Raw genomic sequence first — 26,840 nt, 5'->3', positions numbered from 1 at the left:
GCACAATTGGTCCAGGGTAGGCTGTCAATGTCAATAAGAATTTGTTCTTAACTGACTTGCCTAGATAAATTAAAAATACGTAGTCCCATTGAGATAAAATATAATTTTCAAGAGAGAACTGGTCCAACCAATAATGATAAGGAAACTAGAAATATAGTTACTTGTTATTAATTTCGAAAAATGTAATATGAACCGTTTTAAGAGTTTGTGTGCAGCTCACCATCAAGGAGAGTAAATATAGCCAGTCTATTACTAACCGGAAGTGCGTGGGTGATCAGCTACCATCATCAGTCTCTTAAACAAAAGTTGATGAAGGTTTCACAGCAACTTTACTGTAGTCTACTTTTCCGACCGCTGACATGTCTGCAATGAATAGCTGGTGGATTCCATGCATTGTTTTCCTACATTCCGCTTATTTGGGATCTTGTGATTCAGACTCTGGAATAGGTAAGATAAGAATTCTTACTTGTTGATATATCCTTTTATCCCGTGTGTGTCCATGAGTTCGAGTTGGACTTTGCATTCAACGATCTACAGTTGTGTAAATTAGTTGTTTTAAGATGTATGTCTTTCAATATTTCCCCCGAATAGACTTCACGTGTCAAGAAGCCCGTAAGTAATTTGGATTTAGCCAATTCAATATCAAATGATGGTGCTTGATATCCCCAAAATGGATAAACAGAAAACGGAGTTATGCCACTTTCACGCTACATTTCTCTCAGCTTTAGTTCGGTTATGTTGACACAAAACCTTACAAAAAAGTATTGCAGTTTTGAAACTGCAGTAAAAGTGCAGTAACTGCAGTCGACTGTGGTATTTTGGACGCAGTAATTGCAGAATTGAACTGCAGTTGAACTATACCGCACTTTAATTGCAGTAAAACTGCCGAATTATTGTAGTAAAAAAACGGTGTTCTTTTGGACGAAGGATTTGCAGCATACTAGTTAGACTGCACTTGAACTGCACTCATATTGCATTGTACTACAGTTAAACTGCACTCTGACTGCAATCTTTTTCGTGAGGGGCTTAAGGATTGTTAATAGTTAATTATAGCCCGTGTTAGTGCGCGGATGTGCTTGACGAACACGCGTAAAATTCCATACGGACAACTATTAAACGTCCCACTTAAAATTAGGCTATTATTATGTATTGTCATATTTTAATTGTGCCTGGTCAGTTGTCCATATATCCTGCCACTTGTTAACTACATAGCCTAAGGACTACGTCATTTAATTTCCGTTTTCCAATGCTGTGCATTCTCCTTGACTTTTTAAAAGACCTGGTAGGCAACCTCCTTCCAAGCTTTAGGCCATTTATCAAACCACGTTTTTAACGCTCAAGCTCCCAACATATTTTACATACATTGATTACCAACTGGGGTCATTTTGACCCCAAGAAGAAACTATTGGAAAAAGCAACAATCAAAGCAAAATATAAATGTAATTATATCATCACAATATCATTAGACATGTCAATAATGTTATCTGGGGGAAAAATTACCAAAACAGACTGTTATTTTAGTTAAATTAGAAAACACTTAATTAGCTCATTCTGTAAAGCCCCCCCCAAAATATCTTCCTTGATATAATGTGCAGTTTTTTTCCAAAATAGAATCGACATAAGTACTAAAAAGCAGAGGTACCATCATTTGATTCAAGCATCATTTAGTTTTACGAATTTGAAGTAAATATACATTTGTCATATTTATGTGATTAAAAACCACAGGGCACAGCCAAGTCAGCATTAGCAACGCTGTTAATGAAACAATGGGAGTTGTATGGGCTATGGCAACATCCATCAAAAAGCATAAAACCAAATGGTATAGCACCCAATGTATCATAACAAGTTGCACATATAGAATGTTGGAGGGTATTATAGGAATTCTATTTTTTGGGAGAATACACAGCAATTCAGCATTATTTGTACAGAGGGTAGCTAGTTTCTATATTACAGTTCTACCACGTATTAATTTGCCTGGCTACACATTTGCATTTACTTAATTTAGCAGACGCTCTTATCCCAGAGCAACTTACAGTTGTGAGTGTATACATCTTCATACTAGCCCCCTGTGGGAATCAAACCCACAACGCTGGCGCTGCAATTATCATGCTCTGCCAACTGAGCTACACGGGACTACCCAGAGTCCTAGTGCCGGTCAAACTCTACGCCCACAGACTTTAGTTTCTTCTCCGCCATGAGTCTGGATCTGAGTACCTCCCTGACGATTTATAGAATGCAAACACTTTCTAAACATTGTGATTGGTTCCAGAAAACGATGGGTTGGACCAGAGCCAGAACACGCATGCGCAAAGCCGCGTTTTGAACATTAGTCATTGGCTTTGATACTCTGATTGGTTAGAGATGATCCAATCGCTGATGATTTTGTTTTGTACAACTCCCCTCATTTTGACGTCACCACAAAAGACTTCAACGATGGCCGTCTCAGACTGAAGAATGTTGCGAACATAGAGCAGCAGTAAAATTCCGTTTGAGTCGTCAGGCAGTATTTGTACCACTGACAGACTTTTATGAGCAGCTTTGACTACAACTAAGAATGTATCTAAGGTCATTTAGATTTTGTACACGGCCATACCTAGTTATAACCTATGATAACGACAGGCGTGTAAATTAGGTGCTCCATCTCTGCAGATGATCAGTCTATTTGGTCTAAATCACTGATACAGGTCCACCTCCACCTCAATGATGATATGTACAACTTAAAGCCCCCATGCAGTCTTTTTATTTGTATTTTTAAATCATCACTTTATGCCTAACAAATCACTCTGTGTGTTTATTTAATAAAATTACCTTTTTTTAGTCTTTTATTTCCCTGAGCCTCTTTTGGCCATTGAAATGCTGTTTGACCGTGTTGGCGTTAGGAAACTAATTTGAAGATATTTACTTACACAGCCCTGATAGAGCCCACCCCCTTACCCAGATGAATGGTCATTGATGTATTATAATCAGATCAGATTGTGACATCATGATCTGAGCCAAAAACTCCATCCCACATGAACAGGCAGAAATTCCAGGGAGAAAAAAAAAATGTTCTTACACAAAAAGGGCATTATCATAATTTTCACAATTTCAGGGCGTTATTTCGACCTGATAGTGTGGAAATATCAGGGGGAAAATCTGGAAAATCAAGTTAACTGCACTACCCCTTATATAATGACCCCAGAGAAACCTGGATTCAAATTAACACTGTTTTAGATTTGCCCTAGAATAAATACTTTTCTGAGAATACATACCAATACGGCTCTATACAGTTGAAGTCGGAAGAGTACGTACACCTTAGCCAAATACATTTTTCACAATTCCTGACATTTAATCTGAGTAAAAATTCCCTGTCTTAGGTCAGTTAGGATCACCACTTTATTTTAAGAATGTGAAATGTTAGAATCATAGTAGAGAGATTTATTTCAGCTTTTATTTCTTTCATCACATTCACAGTGGGTCAGAAGTTTACATACACTCAATTAGTATTTGGTAGCATTGCCTTTCAATTGTTTAACGTGGGTTTCAGGTAGCCTTCCACAAGCTTCCCGCAATAAGTTGGGTGAATTTTGTCCCATTCCTCCTGACAGAACTCGTGTAACTGAGTCAGGTTTGTAGGCCTCCTTGCTCACGCGTGCTTTTTCAGTTCTGCCCACAAATGTTCTATAGGATTGAGGTCAGGGCTTTGTGATGGCCACTCCAATACCTTGACTTAGTTGTCCTTAAGCCATTTTGCCACAACTTTGGATGTATGCTTGGGGTCATTGTCCATTTGGAAGACCCATTTGCGACCAAGCTTTAACTTCCTGACTGATGTCTTGAGATGTTGCTTCAATTTATCCAAATCATTTTCCTTCCTCATGTGGCCATCTATTTTGTGAAGGGCACCAGCAGTTCCTCCTGCAGCAAAGCACCCACACAACACGATGCTGCCACCCCCGTGCTTCACGGTTGGAATGGTGGTTTTCGGCTTGCAAGCTCCCCCTTTTTCCTCCAAACATAACGATGGTCATTATGGCCAAACAGTTCTATTTTTGTTTCATCAGACCAGAGAATATTTCTCCAAAAAGTACGATCTTTGTCCCCATGTGTAGTTGCAAACCGTTGTCTGGCTTTTTTTTATGGTGATTTTGGAGCTTTATCTAAAGCCATGACATAATTTTCTGGAATTTTCCAAGCTGTTTAAATGCTCAGTCAACTTAGTGTATGTATACTTCTGACCCACTGGAATTGTGATACAGTGAATTCTAAGTGAAATAATCTGTCTGTAAACAATTGTTGCAAAAATGACATGTGTCATGCACAAAGTAGATATCCTAACCGACTTGCCAAAACTATAGTTTGTTAACAAGAAATATGTGGAGTGGTTGAAAAACTAGTTTTAATGTCTCCAACCTAAGTGTATGTAAACTTCCGACTTCAACTCTATGTAGATTCAGAGCGTATCTGAGTTCTGTATTGTAGTACTATTAAGTATTTATACTATTGGCAAAATTGTATATGCATATAACGTAGGTAATTTTGGTTTTGTACACAGTCGTACGATATGTGGTACAGAAAAGTACAATCTTGGGCATACATGGGGAGATATATCTCTGTAGATGATCTGTCTATCTGTTCCAAATTACTGATACAGGTCCCCATCCACCCTCTGGTGTAACGGGCTTCCTCCTTCTCCTCATCCGAAGAGGAGTAGCAGGGATTTGACCAACGTGCAGCGGGTTGTGGATACATAATGATTTATTAGACAAAACTGAAAAACACGACAAACACTTGAATAATTACAAAACAAATAAACGAATGTAGACAGACCTGGACACGAACTTACATACAACGTGAAGAACGCATGAACCAGGAAAACAGACTACATAAAACGAACAAACTAACAAAAACCGGAACAGTCCCGTGTGGCGTAACATACAGACACTGACACAGGAGACAACCACCCACAACGAACACTGTGAAACAACCTACCTAAATATGACTCTCAATTAGAGGAACGCCAAACACCTGCCTCTAATTGAGAGCCATACCAGGCAACCCTTAAACCAACATAGAAACAGACAACATAGAATGCCCACCCAAACTCACGTCCTGACCAACTAACACATACAACAAACTAACAGAAATAGGTCAGGAACGTGACATCTGGTGTAATGGATATCTTGTTATTATGTCTCCAGAGAAACCTAAATTCAAATAAAGGTCAGATTCATCAAATTACTATAGGCAGAACTGTTGTTGGCTGGGATCAAAACGGCCCCAAAGGACCTGCATTTTAAAAAGTCCATATTAATACAGAAACTAAACAATGATTTAGATTTGTTAAGAATAAGATGATTGACAAATTCATGAAAAATTTGAAGAATTTAATAAACCACCTTTGGTTTATGATAAAAGTCTTAGCACCATGTATAAGTCATTGTCATGTTGGACACAGCTATTTGGGTGAACCCTTAGTCTCAATTTGATTCTTGCAGATGTGAAACATCATCTTTGGCGTTTGGGCTAAATTCCAGATGTTGCACAGTTCATGCCCTGGTCAGAGCTGAAGCTGGGAGTTTCTTATGCCAGGTTGCAGTAGTCTCAAAGGTTGTTAAGGTGGCGTGATGAGTAGGCTAATGTCAGGGACCAATTGGGGGACATTTCATATGGCTGGTGTTACAATATGACGAGGAAAAGGGATGGTACAAAATATACTGTAGGCCAAGCCTGGCCAGGTATCCTCGACGGCCTGTCATTGAGGTTCTGTAGAAGACATATCAAGTTCAATAGTCTGCAATAGAATTTAAATCCCCTCATATTAGTATTTTACTGGGATATAACATGTTACTGTACTATTGTCATTTTATTACCACTTTATTACTGTATGTGTTTTAATGTAAAGTGTGTTACCTTGAGTAATGCAAACATCGCTAGGATATGGTCGATATCTGGGCCAAAGCCGTGATGTGACTGCTACAGATGTCGGATCTTAATTTGATCACCCTGTTGCAGGGAGAACTTTACGAAAAATGTATGAACTCCTCCAAAAATGTCCATGAATTATAATTCCACATTATAATTCCACATATCTGGTAGCTGTAGGATTATTTTCCTGCTGTTGTAGCAAACTGGCTCAAATTAAGATCCTACATCTGTAAAATATGTCTTGTTTAATCCAAACACTGAATTCAACCTGGTATGTACATTTAGACACTATAAGTTTGGTCTTTAACAAGTTTGTTACCTTTTAGCATGTTTACATTTTAGGGCACCTCACAGTGTACAAACTCAATATTAACTTGTAATGATTTATACAAACACACATACACAACAAGCAATTGGCCTCTATATCACAACCATGACCTTCTTAGACTATACAATATGCTTGGGTGCCCATAAGCAGTGTTTGATTTCTGTACTATGCAAAACAGGTTATATCATTTGGAAGTACATTTGGAAGTACACTGAACAAAAATATAAATGCAACATGTAAAGCTGAAATAAAAGATCCCAGAAATGTTCCATATGCATAAAAAGCTAATTTCTCAAAAATGTGTTTACATCCCTGTTAGTGAGCATTTTATCCTTTGTAAAGATAATCCATCCACCTGACAGGTATGGCATATCAAGAGGCCGATAAAATAGCATGATCATTACACAGGTGCTGGGGAACAATAAAAGGCCACTCTAAAATGTGCAGTTTTTTTCACACAACACAATGCCACAGATGTCTCAAGTTTTGAGGGAACATGCAATTTGCATGCTGACTGCAGGAATGTCCACCTTAGCTGTTGCCAGAGAAATTAATGTTCATTTGTCTACCATAAACCGCCTCCAACATCGTTTTAGAGAATTTGGCAGCACGTCCAACTGGCTTCACAACTGCAGACCACGTATAACCACACCAGCCCAGAACCTCCACATTTGGCTTCTTCACCTGCGTGATCATCAGAGGAGGGGAGGGGGGGAATTTCTGTCTGTAATAAAAACTCCTTCTGATTGGCTGGGTCTGGCTCCCCAATGGGTTGGCCTGGCAATTCATGTGACATCAATAGATTAGGGTCTAATGAATTCATTTAAATTGACTAACTTCCTTATATGAACTGTAATTCAGCAAAATCTTTCAAATGGTTGCATGTTGCGTTGCTATTTTTTTCATTATATTAGAGGAAAAACAGTAGAAGAATTCCCTGCCCTTTTACAAACACAACATTAGTATCAACTTTGAAATGGACGGGAATCTTAATGCCCCTCTGTCACGGCCGTTGAATGAAGAGGACCAAAGCGCAGCGTGGTCCGCGTACATATTCCCTTTTATTTAAGATGATGCCGACAAAAACAAGAAACAATACAAAAACAACTGTGAAGCTTAAGGCTATAGATCCACAAACAAAGACAACTTCCCACACAGAAAGGAGGGAAAAGGGCTACCTAAGTATGGTTCCCAATCCGAGACAACGATATTAACCATACCCGGCCAAAACCATAGAAAACAAAAACATAGAATGCCCACCCCAAATCACAACCTGACCAAACCAAATAGAGACATAAAAAGGCTCTCTAAGGTCAGGGCGTGACAGTACCCCCCCCCAAAGGTGCGGACTCCGGCCGCAAAACCTGAACCTATAGGGGAGGGTCTGGGTGGGCATCTATCCGCGGTGGCGGCTCAGGTGCGGGACGCAGACCCCGCTCCACCACTAGCTCACCCCACTTTGGTGGCACCTCTGGTGCGGGGACCCTCGTCGCCGACCCCGGACTGGGGACCCTCGTTGCGGGCCCGGACTGGGCACCCTCGCTGCGGGCCCCGGACTGGCACCCTCGCTGCGAGCCCCGGACTGGGCAACCTGGTTGAGGGCCCCGGACTCGGCACCCTCATTGCGGGCCACGGACTGGGCACCCTCGTTGCGGGCCCCGGACTGGAGACCGTCGCTGGAGGTTCCGGACTGGAGACCGTCGCTGGGGGTTCCGGACTGGAGACCGTCGCTGGAGGCTCCGGACTGGGGACCGTCGCTGGAGGCTCCGGACTGGGGACCGTCGCTGGTGGCTCCGGACTGGGGACCGTCGCTGGTGGCTCCGGACTGGGGACCGTCGCTGGAGGCTCCGGACTGGGGACCGTCGCTGGAGGCTCCGGACTGGGGACCGTCGCTGGAGGCTCCGGACTGGGGACCGTCGCTGGAGGCTCCGGACTGGGGACCGTCGCTGGAGGCTCCGGACTGGGGACCGTCGCTGGAGGCTCCGGACTGGGGACCGTCGCTGGAGGCTCCGGACTGGGGACCGTCGCTGGAGGCTCCGGACTGGGGACCGTCGCTGGAGGCTCCGGACTGGGGACCGTCGCTGGAGGCTTCGTGCCATGACTCCTCGCTGGAGGCTTTGTGCCATGGATCATCGCTGGAGGCTTTGTGCCATGGATCATCGCTGGAGGCTTCGTGCCATGGGTCATCACTCGAGTGAGGAGACGTATGGGCAGTCTGGTATGTGGAGCTGCCACAGGGCTCACCAGGCTAGGGAGACATACAGGAGGCCTGGTTCTGGGGACAGGCACAGGACTCACCAGGCTGGGGAAACATACAGGAGGCCTGGTTCTGGGGACAGGCACAGGACTCACCAGGCTGGGGAAACATACAGGAGGCCTGGTTCTGGGGACAGGCACAGGACTCACCAGGCTGAGAAGACATACAGGAGGCTTAGTTCTGGGCGCAGGCACAGGACTAACCAGGCTGGAGAGACATACAGGAGGCTTTGTCCTTGACAGAGGCACCTGATACACTGGGCCGTGGAGGCGCACTGGCACAACCCGTTCTGGCTGGACGCTCACCCTAGCCCGGCAGATGCGGGGAGCTGGGATGTAGCGCACCGGGCTGTGAACGCGCAATGGAGACACTGTGCGCTCCACCGCATAACACGGTGCCAGACCAGTACGACGCTCGCCACGGTAAGCACGGGGAGTTGGCTCAGGTCTATAAACCGACTCTGCCAATCTCCCCGTGTGCCCCACAATTTTTTTGGGGGGTGGGGCTGCCTCTCGGGCTTCCTCGCTAACCGTGTACGTGTCGTCGCCTCCATTCTCCAGTATCCCTCTTCGCACTGCTCAATTGAATCCAAGGCGGGCTCTGGCACTCTCCCTGGGTCGACCGACCACCTCTCTACCTCCTCCCAGGTTGTCTCATACTCCTGGCCACGCTGCTTGGTCCTTTCTTGGTGGGAAGTTCTGTCACGGTCGTCGAATGAAGAGGACCAGAGGGCAGGGTGGTGAGCGTCCATATTCCCATTTATTTAGGATGACGCCGACAAAAACAAGAAACAATACAAAAACAACTGTGAAGCTTAAGGCTATAGATCCACAAACAAAGACAACTTCCCACACAGAAAGGAGGGAAAAGGGATATCTAAGTATGGTTCCCAATCAGAGACAACGCTAGACAGCTGTCCCTGATTGAGAACAAAACCCGGCCATAACATAGAAATACAAAATTATAGAAAACAAAAACATAGAATGCCCACACCAAATCACACCCTGACCAAACCAAATAGAGACAATAAAAGGCTCTCTAAGGTCAGGGCGTGACACCCTCTAATCATCTGGTGGAGGTGAACAGCATAAACAGTCTCTCACGCATGAATTTGTGGGTAAATTTAATAAGCTGTTCACTCAGTGTTTGATATGGTCCACTATGCTAAATCCCCCGGCGATATGCAAAAGGAAATTGCTTAGCATGTGTCATTTTTAATTAGCTTTTAGCTTATATATTAAGGAGTTTGACTTCAGGAAAGCTTACTGTAACTCTGTTTTAGTGTATTGTTGTGAGTTTGTGAGGTAGGCTACAGTAGCTAGATCACCTGCTGAGATCTATAAAAGAGTGGCAGCCCTTTGGGTTCGACCAGTGAAAATGTGCAATGATTTCAACACTTAGTCAGTGTTCGGCCCTAAACGTTTTTAATTGGACAGTGTCCATTTAAAATTATCATAAATCTCACCTGCAGGCAATTTAAAGGCCCAATGTAGCCATTTTTATATCAATATCATATCATTTCTGAGTAACAATAAAGTACCTTACTGTAATGGATTTAAATTAAAATGGGTAACAATTGCTTTTTAGCAAAACACTTTCTCAAGCTAGAATTTAGCTAGGACTGTCTGTGAGTGGTCTAAGTGGGGAGGGGAAAACTGAAAACTAGCTGTTATTGGCAGGTTCGGAACTCTCTTTGTTATTGGTCAATTAACTAATTTACTGCATGGTATCGCATGGTGATGTCACCATGAAAACTCCTATGCAAACTGCTGATTAGCAGTTAGCACTCCTGTGTATTTTGTATTTTCAACCAACATCTATCAGGAAATACACAGATCAAATTCGTTAACACTTTTACAGTGTTAGTTTCATCAGCTGTACAATATGATGTAAATCAGAGGAAAAACAGAATTTTGACTGCAGCATGCTCCTTGGGATTGTTCTGGCAAGGAGCCGTCTGGTACAAGCTTATAAGACCGCTTTAACTACAGCAATCAATATGCTGGCTTACCGTCCATTGAACATTTGATCTGTCTTCTCTGCTAGGCAGCTCTGAAAGCAGCGTGTCTGAAAGCAGCGTGTCTGAAAGCAGCGTGTCTGAAAGCAGCGTGTCTGAAAGCAGCGTGTCTGAAAGCAGCGTGTCTGAAAGCAGCGTGTCTGAAAGCAGCGTGTCTGAAAGCAGCGTGTCTGAAAGCAGCGTGTCTGAAAGCAGCGTGTCTGAAAGCAGCGTGTCTGAAAGCAGCGTGTCTGCATCCATCACATACATGCAAGATGACCTGATCCTAACAGGGTAATTATTGTCATAAACGTTTAAAAATGTGTTTTCAAAATAGATTGGTGTTCGTAAAGGCACATTGAAATGTTAATGCACCTGAACTTGGAGCTTGAACATCGAGGCAGTTGCATTACCTTCCCTCAAGATTTGAGAAAGATCATTTAACAAATACTTACTATGTTGCTATAGGGTGGGCGGTATACCATATTTGACTATATACCGATATTGATGCACGGACCGGTTTGAGTTTTTACTTTTTTACATCAATGTTTGGTTTGTTAAATGTGATATGCAACTCCGGCGCATATAATGTCCGTTTTTATACACTGAACAAAAACAACATGTAAAGTGTTGGTCCCATGTTTCATGAGCTGAAATAAAATATCCCAGAAATGTTCCATACGCACAAAAAGTTATACTTAAATCTGAACTGGTTCTCTAACAAATTATTAAGAATGTCTCACCCCATGTTCAAGAATGGCCTTTACCCCTTTATTCAGATTACAACATGGCACTTTCAGTTACTTGACAAGGAAATCACCCCCCCCCCCCCCAAAACATGTCTATTTTTAAAACAAGCCATAGATAGTTGGTTGCAATTTCTATAAAATAAAAAATAGAACTAATACAACATAATTTAATACAACAAATATTGTGGTTAAACTAAAATATACTAATAGATAAAAAATATTGTAAATTATATCAGAAATAGGACTGGTGGAGTTATGTCACACATGTAGCTAACAAAAACATATGGAAATGTCTGCTCTACCCAAAATGGAAGAGAAAAGTTGAAGGGGAAAAAGTAGGGAACTTTTCTGTCTGCCCTGCATTTTATTTTTATATATATTTTGCATTAAAGACCATAATTGGTTAAAGAAAATTGTGAGAAATAATAAAGTATATCAGTTTAATTTAAGGAGCAAAAAATTGACAGCTGTCCCATTTGCAAAATAGTTGGGAGAGATTTTTGATGTACCGATTCCATGGCACATGGTTTATGAACTGATACGCAAAACGACACCTTGGGTCCGTCCGACGACGCCACTTCAGCAGCCACAACTAGCCCGTCCGACGCCACTGCTACTGGTCTGTCCGACTCCGCCGCAACTTCGTCAGCGGGGTCTCGGCAGGGTCCTGATCGACCCGCACTGCGTTCCTGTGATCGTCCTCCAGGCCGGTGTCGTTGCGCTGCTTATGCAGCACGTCAGGGGGGGGGGGTACTGTCACGGATCCCTCTGGAACTTTCATTACGCACACTTGCCCCCTATTCCCACGGATTAGTACTTGTACAAGTGTGCCCTTTGGTTTCCATTGGGCTCTCGATTATTGTTACACTGTCCGTTGGTGCGTGTGAGTACCAATATTAAATTGCAATGAAAACTACTTTCTGACAAAATTCGAAATATATAACATCTGGAAATGTAGCTAGCTAGACTCTCTTACCGGTATACATGGATGAACACTTTTCCCTCTCCATCACGGATGCCATGGTTGCCCTTAGTTTGAAGTTGTAATACAGAGACAGGTATTTTATACAACAGCCTTCTGTGTTATCTTTTCGACTCCCTCCGCATATTTGCAATCAAAGCCAGAATGTTCTTCATCTCCTTAGCTATCATACTGTGCTTCCACCGGGCATTTCACTATCCTCCAGAGAGTGGAGAGCAACATATTTGCAGTTATTTGTAATATCTTAAAAAAAAAGGCCACGTTAGAAAGGATTACCTAAACATACTGAGCAGCCCTTTGTCATAGACAGAAGCGTGCTATATGGCAGATCAATCCTTACTCATCCCTTGACATGTCCAGCACTCACTTCTGTCATCATGAAGTGCTTTGAGAGACTAGTCAAGGATCATATCACCTCTACCTTACTTGACACCCTAGACCCACTTCAATTTGCTTACCGCCCCAATAGATCAACAGATGATGCAATTGCCATCGCACTGCACACTGCCCTATCCCATCTGGACAATAGGAATACCTATGTAGGAATGCTGTTCATCGACTATTGCTCATCATTCAACACCATAGTACCCTCCAAGATCGTCATTAAGCTTGAGGCCCTGCGTCTGAACCCTGCCTGGTGCAACTGGTTCCTGGACTTCCTGATGGGCCGCCCCAAGGTGGTGAAGGTAGGGAACAACACCTCCACTTCGCTGATCCTCAATACTGGGGCCCCACAAGGGTGCGTGCTCAGCCCCCTCCTGTACTCCCTATTCACCCATGACTGTTCACCCATGCAACAGCACCTCTTCAAACTCAGGAGGCTGAAGAAATGTATCTTAGCACCTAAAACCCTCATAAACTTTTACAGATGGACAATTGAGAGTATCTTGTCGGGCTGTATCACCGCCTGGTACGGCAACTGCACCGCCCACAACCACAGGGCTCTCCAGAGGGTGGTGCGGTCTGCCCAACGCATCACCGGGGGCAAACTATATGCCCTCCAGGACACCTACAGCACCCAATGTCACAGGAAGTCCAAAAATATCATCAAGGACAACAACCACCTGAGCCACGGGCAAAAAGAACACAGACACTGGACAGAGGAACTCTGCCTAGAAGGCCGGCATCCCGGAGTCACCTCTTCACTGTTGACGTTGAGACTGGTGTTTTATTTTGTTTCCCCCTACATAAATGCTCTCCATTCATCAAGAATTGTTTTTATTTTATTTGTATTTTACCGCCAATTTCATGATATCCAATTGCGATCTTGTCTCATTGCTGCTTCTCCCCAATGGTCTTGGAAAAGGCAATGTGGACTCCAGCGTCCTCCGAAACATGACCCGCCTGACCGCGCTACTTAACACCCGCCCGCTTAATCTGGAAGCCAGCCGCTCCAACATGTCAGAGGAAAGACAGTTCAACTGATAACCCAGGTCAGCCTGCAGGCACCCGGCCCACCACAAGGAGCCGCTAGAGCGTGATGAGCCAATTAAAGCCCCCCTGGCCAAACCCTCCCCTAACCTGAATGACGCTGGGCCAATTGTGCGCTACCCTATGGGACTCCTGGTCAAGGTTATGACACAGCCCGGGATTGAACCCGGGTCTGTAGTGATGCCTCAAGCACTGCAATGCTGTGTCTTAGACCGCTGCGCCACTCATTTATCAACATTGTTCATTTCAAACTGGAATGAGATAGTTAACAGAAGGTCATACTGTATATTATATTATGGTTTTGCAGTGAATTTAATTACATTTTTAGTTCACCTTTATTTAACCAGGTAGGCCAGTTGAGAACAAGTTCTCATTTACAACTGCGACCTGGCCAAGATAAAGCATAGTAGTGTGACAAAAACAACAACACAGAGTTACACATAAACAAACGTACAGTCAATAACACAAAATAAAATAAAAATAGAAGGCTCTATGTACTGTGTGTGCAAATGTAGAAGAGTAGGGAGGTAGGCAATAAATAGGCCATAGAGGCGAAAATAATTCCAATTTAGCATTAATACTGGAGTGATATATGTGCAGATGATAATGTGCAAGTAGAGATACTGGGATGCAAAAGCGAAAGAGGGTAAGTAATAATATGGAGATGAGGTAGTCAGGTGTGCTATGTACAGATTGGCTGTGTACAGGTACAGTGATCAGCTGCTCTGGCAGCTGATGCTCAAAGTTAGAGAAGGAGATATAAGACTCCAGCTTCAGAGATTTTTGCAATTTGTTCCAGTCATCGGCAGCAGAGAACTGGAAGGAAAGGCGGCCAAAGTAAGTGTTGGCTTTGGGGATGACCAGTGCAATATACCTGCTGGAGCGCGTGCTACGGGTGGGTGTTGCTATGGTGACCAGTGAGCTGAGATAAGGCGGGGCTTTACCTAGCAAAGACTTATACATGACCTGGAGCCAGTGGGTTTGGCGATGGATATGTAGTGAGGGCCAGCCAACGAGAGCATACAGGTCGCAGTGGTGGGTAGTATATGGGGCTTTGGTGATAAAACGGATGGCCCTGTGATAGACTACATCCAGTTTGCTGAGTAGAGTGTTGGGGGCTATTTTGTAAATGACATCTCCAAAGTCAAGGATCGGTAGGATTGTCAATTTTACGAGGGTACGTTTGGGCGGCATGAGTGAAGGAGACTTTGTTCCGAAATAGGAAGCCAATTCTATATTTAATTTTGGATTGGAGATGCTTAATGTGAGTCTGGAAGGAGAGTTTCCAGTCTAGCCAGACACCTAGAATATGTAGACAACTACAAATACCCAAGTCAGAACCTACCAGCGTAGTGATGCTAGTCGGGCTGGATGGTGCAGGCAGCAATCGGTTGAAGAGCATGCACTTAGTTTTACAAGCATTTAAAAGCAGTTGGAGGCCATGGAAGGAGTGTTGTATGTCGTATCAATGTAACAGGTTAAGTTTTTTGCTTTTGCAGCCGGAATTATACAAATTGAGAAAAAAATCTGAATAGTAAACCAGGAAAGTCCAAGAACCCAGGGTGTAGGCTCTGGTACTATACGGAAAGTGACCACATTTCCCAGTTAAATCAATTGCACAAGAGATACAGTACCATAACGTGACATACATTTGCTTTATCTATATATCGGTCAAGTCTCCCATCTAAGAACCTTGTATGTTATTTACTTTCACTTTCCTTCAATTCCTATTCATGTCATAGCCTCAATGTTCACTTTGTGCATGCCAGTCAGAGTGAACAAATGAATAGATATTCGGTGTAAAACATTGTCATAGCCTACATATTCAGCTTTAACTTCATCGGAGCGATACAGACACTCAGCTAGATATTTACGTCTCTGCTGGAAAGAGCCATTTATTCTCTTGGGATTCAGTTCAGTTGCACACATGAAGTGCAGTTTCACCACTTCCAGACAGGCTCTGGCACTGCATTGGGATACAGTGACAAACAGTGGAGCATGTGAGAAAATGTCTTTGCACTAATGCATGACACAGCGTTGAGATGACAAATGTACTTGGCTGGAGCCTCAGCCACAGGTTAATCCCAATGTCCTGTCCACTGTCACTTGGAGAAATTGGTGTGCTTCAACTTGCGGTGCTATATCTGGAGAAGCAACGCCTACTCCCTGCCCATTCCTTCCATCAGTCCCTGACTGGCTATCAGGCTTTCCCTCACCCACAATACAGAGTTGGTTGGGCTAAAAAAGAGATACTGCGTCCCACTTTTCAAAACTCGAATTAAAAGTTTATATCTCATAGGGTCTTCCAATACTTTCCAGGTCATTTGATACCGTAGCCTTATAAACATCAATGTTGTCATTCAAAATCATTAAGACAAGGGTTTGTGCGTAGTGTAGGAGTTAAAGATTTATAGAAATTGGATGCACCTTGGGCAAACGGAACAAAGGGCCAAATGACACATTTTATTGCAGTTGCCAGGAGTAACAGACTGTATGATGTCACTTATTGCTTTGTGTTGAACCATCTAATACCCCCGTGTGTCATGCCTCTTCCTATGAGTCAGTACAGGCTGGTGCATGTCTGCGTTGATAGGGATATATGTTTCCTTGTTCTTAAACTGTTGGGGGGAGTATACAGTATGTGGGGTGTGTATGTAGGCTGATCAGGATTTCACCGAGCATCTGTGAGCGGATAGGATTATGGTGGTTCTTCCTGTCTGACTAACAGATGATTCAGTGCTGAGGTCAGGAAACAATGGTCTCTACATGATACGGGCTCCATCAGACATGTGGCTTGAGTTACTGGAAGACTTGGAAACAAAATGAAAGCCCTAATGAAATGGTTTAAGACGTACATGTTTGAGAACACTGTGGAGCTAGAAAGGTGGCCTGTGAGCTGCGTTTCCCCCCTCTCTTATCTCTGAGGCCATATGTTTTCCTATGATTGGCCAGGATCTTCCACTGCATATTAGTTGTGTCAAAACTGCATATTAGTTGTGTCAAAAGACCCTATTACATACAGCCTCGAGCCTTTTCCCATACTTATACCCACTTTCTCAAATGCCTTGCCTGAATAGGCCTATATGAATTGATATGGTAGATTTTTCACAACCTCTTGAGAGGTTTCTGTTGTCAAAAGAATAATAATTTGGGCGGTACTTACATTTGTCCTGTTGCACACATGTACTAGTGCGTAATGTATTTTATTTTTATTTTTTGTATATCCCAACTCCCCTGAGACGACCGCAGGGAATGGGATCATGGCCAGGGTCATCTTTGTCCAGCGCCCTTGGAGCAGTTTGGGTTAAGTGCCTTGCTCAAGGTCACAGAGACAGGTTTTCACCTTGTCGGCTCCGGGATTCGAACCAGCGACCTTTCTAGCCCAATACTCTAGCCCCAAAATGTCACCCTGACGTGCTGTATAAAATAACAGGCCACATGGTGAGAAGAGAACTCTTATGAAAACACCAGGTCTGATGTTCTCAAGATATGCTGTATGTTCAGACACATGCCTTTTTAAGTACCTGCGATGCAATCGTTCTGCTAAGCGTAGCCTACAATAACTTTGATGAGATAACAGATCAGAACTCTCACGTAACGATGTAAGGAGATGTCATAACAAGATGTTGTGAAATGTTGTGCTAAGCTCTCATGCAGACCTTCTGAAACCCCAGAGTGTACAAAAGGTGCGGAAAAGAGGCCTGGTTGGTCTGAGTCTACACTTGCCTTTCACAAGAGATCTGAACAGAGTGAGCAATACTATGTAAAGTGCTTTTAATTTTTTTCCTTATAATGGGGTGGGAGTGGTAGAGGTTCCTTGATTTTCTCCGTATTAGGGCAGGGCTTGGGAATTGTTAAAGGATTTGCAATAGAGCTTCTGCTTTTTGAGATGATAATGTATGTTAGTGGCTTGGCGTAGTCAACCTTTAGTTTGAGACTGTTTTATAGGTTGTATCGCTCGTCCTGCTTTTATACTTTATTTTCCTCCCCTACTCCCTTTAGTAATAATGGAAGGCCTGGATATTCAGTATTGGATCTGATTTAAAGCTTCTCTCCTGATGCCATAACACATTTAGAACCTACACCTTCAGAACTTCTGGTCACACTTACTGCTCAATGCATTTGTCTCTCCCACCTCGCCCCCCGCATCCTAGAGTGTCATTGATGAGGAAACCATAGTCACAGAGAGGACACTGACATTCATTTGTTAGATTGTCTAGTCCTTGGGGAATAGTCTAATAGGAAAAACATACTGGAGGTCATGATAAGGACTGTCTGTGCCTTTGACACAGAAAATGAATCTAAATCTACCTTAAAGAAATACATAATTTCCCCCTGCTCAAACATGTCTTTAAATATTTAGCAACGGAAAGGAATGGGTAGTGTGTAAGGCACGGAAAGGAATGGGTATTGGGAAAGGAAAGGGATGAGTAGTGGGTAGTGGGTAAGGATAGGAAAGGGATGGGTAGTGGGTAGGGTGGGATATGTTGTTGGTAAGGAAAGTGAAAGGGATGGGTAGTGGGTAAGGATAGTGAAAGGGATCAGTAGTGGGCAAGGAAAGTGAATGGGATCGGTAGTGGGCAAGGAAAGTGAAAGGAAAGGGTAGTGGGTAAGGAAAGTGAAAGGGATGGGTAGTGGGTAAGGATATTGAAAGGAGTGGGTAGGGAAGGGATGGGTAGTGGATAAGAATAGTGAAAGGGATTGGTATTTTTATTTATGTATTTCACATGTAAACATTACAGTTTTGAACTTGTCCAGAACTTGTCCAAAAAAAGTGGTCTCTTGGCACAACTTAGCCTGGGTATGGGTTAAATTGGGCTGCTTGAACAGTGTAAGTTAAGCCAAGCCACCTACACATTTCTGTACTGAATGAAATATTACCAGTACCTTTTTAAAACCATGTCTATCTTTATTTTCCAAAAACAATTCAACACAATCACAATCGCTTTTTGTCTGTTTTAATTTTTAATTTTTAATTTCACCTTTATTTAACCAGGTAGGCTAGTTGAGAACAAGTTCTCATTTACAACTGCAAACTGGTCAAGATAAAGCAAAGCAGTGCGACACAAACAACAACAGAGTTACATATGGAATAAACAAACATACAGTCAATAATACAATAGAAAAAGTATATATACAGTGTGTGCAAATGAGGTAGGATAAGGGAGGTAAGGCAATAAATAAGCCATAGTGGCAAAATAATTACATATAGCATCTGAAGTGTTTGCTTTGTACTTGTATCCTCAGATATATCGGTCCAAAAGCAGCTCTGTAACATCATAGCAACCTCAAGTAAACATTGAGGTTTAGAAACTTTAGAGACATTTGACTTGCACTTTTGCCTCGTTCGTTTACTTCTGGTCGGCTTGTAAACTTGTTTCAGCCTCATGTAAACATAACTTTTTGTAACTCAGGCTAAATATCATATTTATGTCCATTTAGCACTTTTTTACAACTTAATCAAAGGGTTTACTTTTTAGTGATAAAAAGGGTTTAAATCATTCAAGGACTTTTTACTGGGATGTGCTAGCAGAGCCAGCCGTTAAAAGACTTCCTGTTAAAATGTAGAAGTCCCAGGATAGTCCCTGTCAGACCAACTTGGCAGAGTGCAGACCTTTTTAACCAATAAACAGCAATATAGTCCCTGTCAGACTAACTTGGCAGAGGGGAGACATTTGGGACTCGTTTCAGAAAACCTGGTATATGTTTGCACGTCACTACTTCACAGAAACGGCACTTGAACGTAAACGTTCATTTTTTATCAAACTTAGTTTTTTGGGGTAGAAATGCCTTCTGGAACATGTGAACTTTTATGTGCCTTAATAACAAACTTGTATCTCATCTATAAATACGAATACAATTGTTAAATTACTAGCCCAGTTGATTTAGCCACAGAAAAAGCCAGGAACCTTCCCACTAGCAATGATTGGCTGAGATAATGGATGGGCTGGACATTCCGGGAGATGAGTTTGAATTGGTCTGCTAAACACTTCTGTTTATAACATGAACTGCTCAGTATGTGTTGATAGTCATTTCTACTGTTTTCAAAAAATATAATGTTAGCCATTGAGAACTACACAAGTTTTGCTACTTTTCTTAGCAACATTGATGCCCAAAATTTAGCAGGTACTATCGACAGATCAGTAGGAAAAAGTGATGGGATACTTTCTGCACACGCCACGGTCAATGTGGACCGGAGTGACTTGACACAACACTGGCCAAGCAAGATGTAAAGTTAGCTACAAACAAAACAGAGTTAAATGGTTCCAGTCTGCCATGAAGCGTTCATCCATATATACTGGTAAGAGTCAAGCTACATTTTCAGATATGTTTCTAATTTTGTCAGAAAGTCATTTTTATTGCAAGTTAAAGCATACTGTTAGTTAGCTAGCAAATGTTAGCTTGCTGGCTCGCTAGCTAGCTAACCTTACGTTTATGATCTGTGTAGTAATATTATTTGAATCAGAAATCCATTTGCATTGCTAATTATAGCCTATTGTTAGCTAGCTAACATTGAAACTAGTTGATTTGCTTTAGCTACCTGCAAATTCATACTACAGCTATGACAGTGTTTGTATTGGTAGTACTATGAGTTGGGATTATTCCGGTTCATTCATTTAGCTAGCTAGCTTCATATCTACACAAAAGACTCCACTTAGGCCGGATTATTACTGGACCCATCAAATTAGCCAGGTGTGTCTGGGGGTGATTACGGCCGTCTATTGTATTTCATGAACAAGTGTACATGTTTACACAGTAGTGACCCATCGACTTAGCTAGATGTGGCTGGGGGGTGGTTATAGCATTTCCTTCACATGACCCATCAATTTAGACAAGTATGTCGGATAAGCGGCATCTAATAATGATCAAATATTTGGACACTTTCTGTTTTCTATATTGCTACTATGCAAGTAACCACTATGCAAGTAACCACAAGTAACCACATGCAATAACCACACCATTTACACCTTCTGTATCCGGTGAATATGAAAAAATAAACTTCAATTTTAGCGTGTGTTTACCACATGGCCTCACATGTGAATCCTTAAAGAGATGGGTGGGGCTAAGGCTTAAGAGAGTGTGAATGGTGCTGAATGGGTGTAGACAAAGAAGAGCTCTCCAGTAGGTGTACCAAAACATTCAAATGCCATTTTCTCAAAACTGGGGTTACAAGTTTATCAACTTTCAAAGCAGAATTACCTTAACATTGTTCCTCAACTGCAGTGTATGATATGCAATTGTCTAGCTCTGAGTCTCTACTTTTATTCAATTTAAAAAAACACAATTTCAAATGTTGCTACATAAGACCGAATGGAGGCGGTCGTCACATTTTTGTTCATTGTTCAAGGTCTGCTGTGTGCATATATACGCTTTGTGTTCTCGCTTGTTTTGTGAAAACACAACTAGGATCCCCACATCTATACCACCATGAAACCAATAATGATTTTCCCCACACACGTAATACATGTATTCATATTTACAGATCCAAACAAGTTTGTAATTAAAGCAAATTAAAGTTGACTACTTTGAAGAATCTGAAATATAAAATATATTTAGATTTGTTTAGCTCTTTTTTGGTTACTACATGATTCCATATGTGTTATTTCATAGTTTTGATGTCTTCACTATTATTCTACAATGTAGAGGATAGTAAAAAAAAAGAAAAATCCTTGAATGAGTAGGTGTTCTTTTGACCGGTAGTGTATATATATATATATATATATATATTATGATTATTGTTATTATAAAAACATTTCAGAAAGCCCTACTGTCTAATATAGTAAAAAAAAAGGCTTATTTGAAGGGTTTTGTATGACCTTTGACCTATGACTCATATCCACAAGGTTTTCATTCCCCAAAGGTCAATACTGTTCAGTTCCAACATCAATGATCTTCCTTCTGTCTGTACAGGGTCTGACGTTCCAAAGTCATACAAGTCAAACATTTCACAACATGTTGTATTCCCGGTTCTCAGAACATTCCTTTATCAAAAGAAATCACATGTTTAATTAAAACTCATAAAAAATCCACGTGCGTGCATTCCCCTTTAAGATACCTTAGCACTAACACAAATTTTAACACAAATCAAACATAGAATTTTAAAAACACCAACAAATAGTCATAACAAATGTTTTGTGTGTGTGTATTTGCAAACCTTAATGTAAAAACACACAAAAACTTAAGTTAACTATAAACAACACCTAATGATAATTCCATTGTACTTCCTCCAATCATTAATCATACATTTTAATCTACACCAATGTATATGTATGCTTAAGTAAACATGCTACCCTTAGATACAATTATCCTGATATCATTACTATCTAAATGTAATAATTTTCCATCTGTCGCAAATGTAGTACATTTCTCAGCGTAAGGAATCTGATATATTTAATCCCAGGCATTTAATAAAAATGTAGACGTGTTCTCCCATGTCTCCTTTAACTTACACACTTTACATAACTTCCATCCGTCCTGGAAGAAAGAATCCTACTTAAACACATCAGATCATACAATGTTTAATTAAGTAAAATCAACACCTAAAATCAACAATAAACAGTAAACAAACCCATAACCCCTTTAATCAGTACTCTAATCATTTCAACCTGTTGATATGTTTAGTAAGAACTATCCTGATCTTTTTAACAAATCTAAAATCTTTCAAAGTTGACGCTGTCTCATCAGCGTAAAAATCAAAACGAACTTTTTCCCACTCATATCCACAAGGTTTTCATTCCCCAAAGGTCAATACTGTTCAGCTCCTACATCAATGATCTTCCTTCTGTCTAAACAGAGTCTGAAGTTCCAAAGTATGCAGATAATACAGTGATAAATTCATGCAAATAACAAACAACAAACTACACAAGAACTCAATACTATTATGGTTCAGATGACAAACTTTTCCAGGGACTCATGTTTACATCTAAAAAATAAATAAAAATGATGCCCCTGAGACAGATGTCTATGTATCAGGGGAAAAGCTCCCGGTGGTATCTGATTTTAAGTACCAAGGCATCATACTTGATTCCAACCTCTCTTTTACAAAAAATAACTCAAATAACCAAATACAACCTAGCTAATTTTCCAAACATATGAAATTGTTTTGACTATAGAGGTAACAAAACTATAATTACAATCTATGATACCTCCCCACTTAACATACTACCTTACTAGTATCGCCCAGGCTTGATTTTTCAACATTAATACCCATTCAGTCTTCTGCAACAGGCTCTCAAACTTGATAGGAAACACAATAGCTATAGAAAGCATAAGCTCCTGAGTTGGAAAAAATCTTATGCAATACACTGACGCCTATCTTGCATTCAAGATTCTAAATGTCCAGGCTCCCTCTCTCTCAGTACTTTTGTCAAACAGAAAATCCAAACCTTATTGCAACAGATCCACAAGATCTAGTTCCCTTAAGGAAAAGTACCTTTAGTCAATCTGCTTTCAGTGTGGGAGCTTCCCATGTCTGGAATACCCTGCCTTTAGACACACACAACTGTGATTAATGATGCACTCTCCCTGAAAAAGAAACTACTCAAACTGCAATCAACTTTAATGATCTGACATTGTTCCACGTAATGGAAACAGATTACAATGTTAGAATTCATGAACTTCCTGCTCAAATTCACTGGTGTTAGCTAAACAATCAAACCAAGATTCAATAACCATCAGAATACATTATCACAATGTTTCCTTACTCACACCTAAATCACTTTCAGCTTAACATATCCTATTTTTCTTTCTTTCTGTTGGGCAAAATATAACCCCTCTCCAACAACGTTGTCTTAACTCTTATCGTAAGATTAAAACCAAACTTTCCCACTTTCTCTTCTCTTTCCTCTTTCCACTTATGAAATGTCCAAGACTTTAAAAATAACACGTACCGCTAAATTTATAACATATGTCAGTCAATCCATAAGAATGAAAAACATTTCGGTGGGCACCACTCTATCTCCATTATCTCTCCTCTATTATTTAGAATTTCTTTAATTTAGGTACCTGTCTCCTCTATGATACAGTCATTTAAATACGACTCTATACATTATTCCAGCAGATCATTTAGGCAACAGACACCGTCTTGCATTGAAATTCGCTTCGCTATTATTTTGAATGAATTAGTCTATCAATTTAACCTTAACAATCTATTAAAATGTTCAGTTTATATCTTATACAAACACTAGCGATTGTATCTTTCCTGGCAAAACATACAAATATTTGAATTACAATCAAAAATTCTGATTTTAGTCTGAGCATTTGCCGGGAACCGAACTCAGGTCTCAAACTTTAAAGACAGCTATTTTAACCACTGAACCACCAATGCTATTTGAATGATTCAGACTCTCCACAAATAAACCCACTTTACAATTGTCTGTATTCGTAAAATCAAGACACGTCACTATCGAGACAATTTCCAGAAAAATAGCCCTAATTTAAAGGTCCAAGCGTTATTCCGGCTATGATTCTCCCATGCCAAATTAATAGATTAGCAGTCAAAGAATAAAATCGACATTTATTGACTTTTAATCAACATTTATTGACTTTTTTTTAATAAAAAAAGTTGATTATGTTTACTCATGCAACGTTACTTTACTACATCACATTAATCACGCAATGATAATTAGTTTGATGGAAACCTTAGGCTTTGTACGACATTATAAATTACGTGGAGATTCCATTTTAATTCGCTCTAACTTGATGGAAAACCGTTTATTCAATACATTCCTCAACTCCCCTGGTACTGGGGAGAAAAACAAAACATTTTTGGTCCTTAAGGGCAGTTTTATTTCAAATGTTGTACCCAGACGGAGATAATCCAATAAGCGTTATATAGTTCTATCTTTAGGGTAAAATAACCAAAAGTGGACACTCTCTAATCAGTTTCTAGAGCTCAATTGCCCAGATTTTGTAGACTAGTTTAATAGTGCTTAAAACCTTATCTTTATCAAATGATCCATTAAAGATACCAACTCAAAACCTACGTACGTCTACGAATGGGTGGTTTAAATTGTATCTAATTATATTCTCAGCATTACTTTATCAAATCTCGAGTAATCGATTATACACACATACAATTTATCATGTTTTCATATATTCACAGAATCCATATAAAACGTAAGAAATGCTTAGGTACTCACACAGAACTTTAAGGATCCCCCACATAGGATTGGTCAGATGTTCACACAGAACTTGTTCGATACTCACACAGAACATCAGAACATAATTAAAAGGTTACCCACACAGAGTCAACCTAACCCCGCTCACACAGAATGCTCCTACAAATATTACCTAGTGATTCCATAACAAAATACTCACACAGAGTAACCCAGGGCATACCTGACTAGCACATTTAAAATAATTGGAATTCACCACTTCTGAAGGTCTCTTAGACAGTCACACAGACACACAGAATGAGGTCCTTCTCCCAATAGGGCTTCACCAAGTACCATGTTTCACACAGAACACACAGTCACCCTGGCCCCTCACCCCCATAGACCGCACCAATCCCCACTGTGATCAATTCAGTGTCGGGACGGCTCTAGTCGCCCGCAACCGAACGAAAGCAGAGTATTCTTTGAGTCCGCAAACTTTCAGATTACTCTCCTCTGACTCGGCCCTGTTTACGCTCCAAGGTGCACTCTCTTTCAAAGGAATACACTCAGAGCCCACGTAACAGAGGCTTATCTAAAAACTCGACTTCAAGTGTGTGCGGTTCGCTCACCTCTTTCTTTAAAAAAAAAACTTTGTTCCCGAAGTGTGGTTTCCCTGAGATCCCAAGTTTAAGGGGTCCCTCGTGCACGATTTCCCTAGATCGTCAGGAACGGTCACCGAGTGAAGATTCACATCCCGCCGCTGCCACCAAATTTTGTGGTAATTTCCTGTATTACTCAATGAAGAGAGTGCCAACCACACACAAGTCAGAGTTATATTATAAAGTCCATCTTTAATTATATATGAGCTTCACCATAGCCCTTTTTGACTCTCAGATCAATTCAGTGTCTACAAATGAATTCTCTGATTCCTTACAAAACAATTTTTAGTATCATTTATAGCCAAGACACACCCCTCTCAACTCACATGACAAAGAACAGATCTTAGGAACATTACAAAGAACCTTTTACTTGAAAGAGGAGTATCCCATAGCTAGATACCATTAGCTATAAAGTATCGTTCAGTTTGGTCTCCTAAAACATTACCTCATCCAATGGCATACATCAATTGTCAATTCTAGATACCCTCATCTCAAATACACCCCCCCCCTGGACAAGCTCAGAAAAGACGGTGAGCCTCTTAGGTCATATACTAGGTCAAGATAAGGGCAACCTCAGAGTGGACATACAATAGTTACAGACACATTCCCATAAGAAGACAAGCCTCCACTCTGTCCTCCTCCCCTTCTGATATTCTGTATAGCACCACATGGTTTAACAGACACATTGACATATGAAGACAAGCCTGGCCTCTCCCCTCTCTGGGCCCCAAGTGACTAAGCCCTAGCTGAGAAGGGATAACTGCAACTGCCAACAGTATAGTATAGTCCAATAGAAGACATTCTAATGACTAGTATAAAATAAAACATCTTATTTATCTATGTTACCTAACTAATTCTGATTCAGTCACGACAATAATTAGTATGGTAACTATGCTAAGCTTAAGTGCTCTGCGGTATGTATACAAAGCCCTATATGCAAACACATGTCCCTTCTCTCTCTCTCGTGGTGACATAATGACTGGGTGACCAAGGACTTCAATATGCTCTATCAATGTCCTTTTGAATGAGGCATATTGATTTTCCACACTACATACTCATCGACTGGTGTCATCTAAGTCCCTTCGTTTGGGTGACTCACTGGTCGTCCTTGCCAGCGATGCCACAAATAACTCTCTCTGCCTCTTGTCAGGGGGGTTTCTGGGATGCCATATGGTGCTTTGATTTCCCCCTCTCAGCCCTACAGAACTTATGACTAACTAATGTCCACATCAACTGCTGCCATGTGTTCAGCCATTTCTCCACCTCAGTTAAAGAGCCAGCTACCCCAATTAGCTACTGTACTTAATGAAGGTCCCTACTATCTAATTGGCAATGTGTTAGATTATTTGGTTCGTTGATTCCTGGACTTGCGAAATGTCAGACCCACCATCTCACATGAGCTTGGTCATTGACACATAGAGTATTTTTCTGTTTC

The 26,840-nt window shown here is 41.3% G+C and overlaps 1 protein-coding gene across 2 annotated transcripts in view; it reads left to right on the top strand.

Annotated features, from left to right (window-relative positions):
* Nucleotides 1-271: 271 nt before the first annotated feature.
* Nucleotides 272-26,840, top strand: part of LOC129820828 (tissue factor pathway inhibitor-like) — a 52,212-nt gene continuing 25,643 nt past the window's right edge. For both annotated transcript variants that reach the window (XM_055877829.1, XM_055877828.1), the window contains exon 1: nt 272-447. In XM_055877829.1, the coding sequence (XP_055733804.1) occupies nt 360-447 (88 nt within the window). In that variant the 5' untranslated portion in view covers nt 272-359. The remainder of the gene's footprint in view (nt 448-26,840) is intronic.

The sequence above is a fragment of the Salvelinus fontinalis genome, chromosome 23, assembly GCF_029448725.1.
Source record: "Salvelinus fontinalis isolate EN_2023a chromosome 23, ASM2944872v1, whole genome shotgun sequence".
Taxonomy (NCBI): Eukaryota; Metazoa; Chordata; class Actinopteri; order Salmoniformes; family Salmonidae; genus Salvelinus; species Salvelinus fontinalis.
This window is presented reverse-complemented; position numbering and strand designations above follow the sequence as displayed.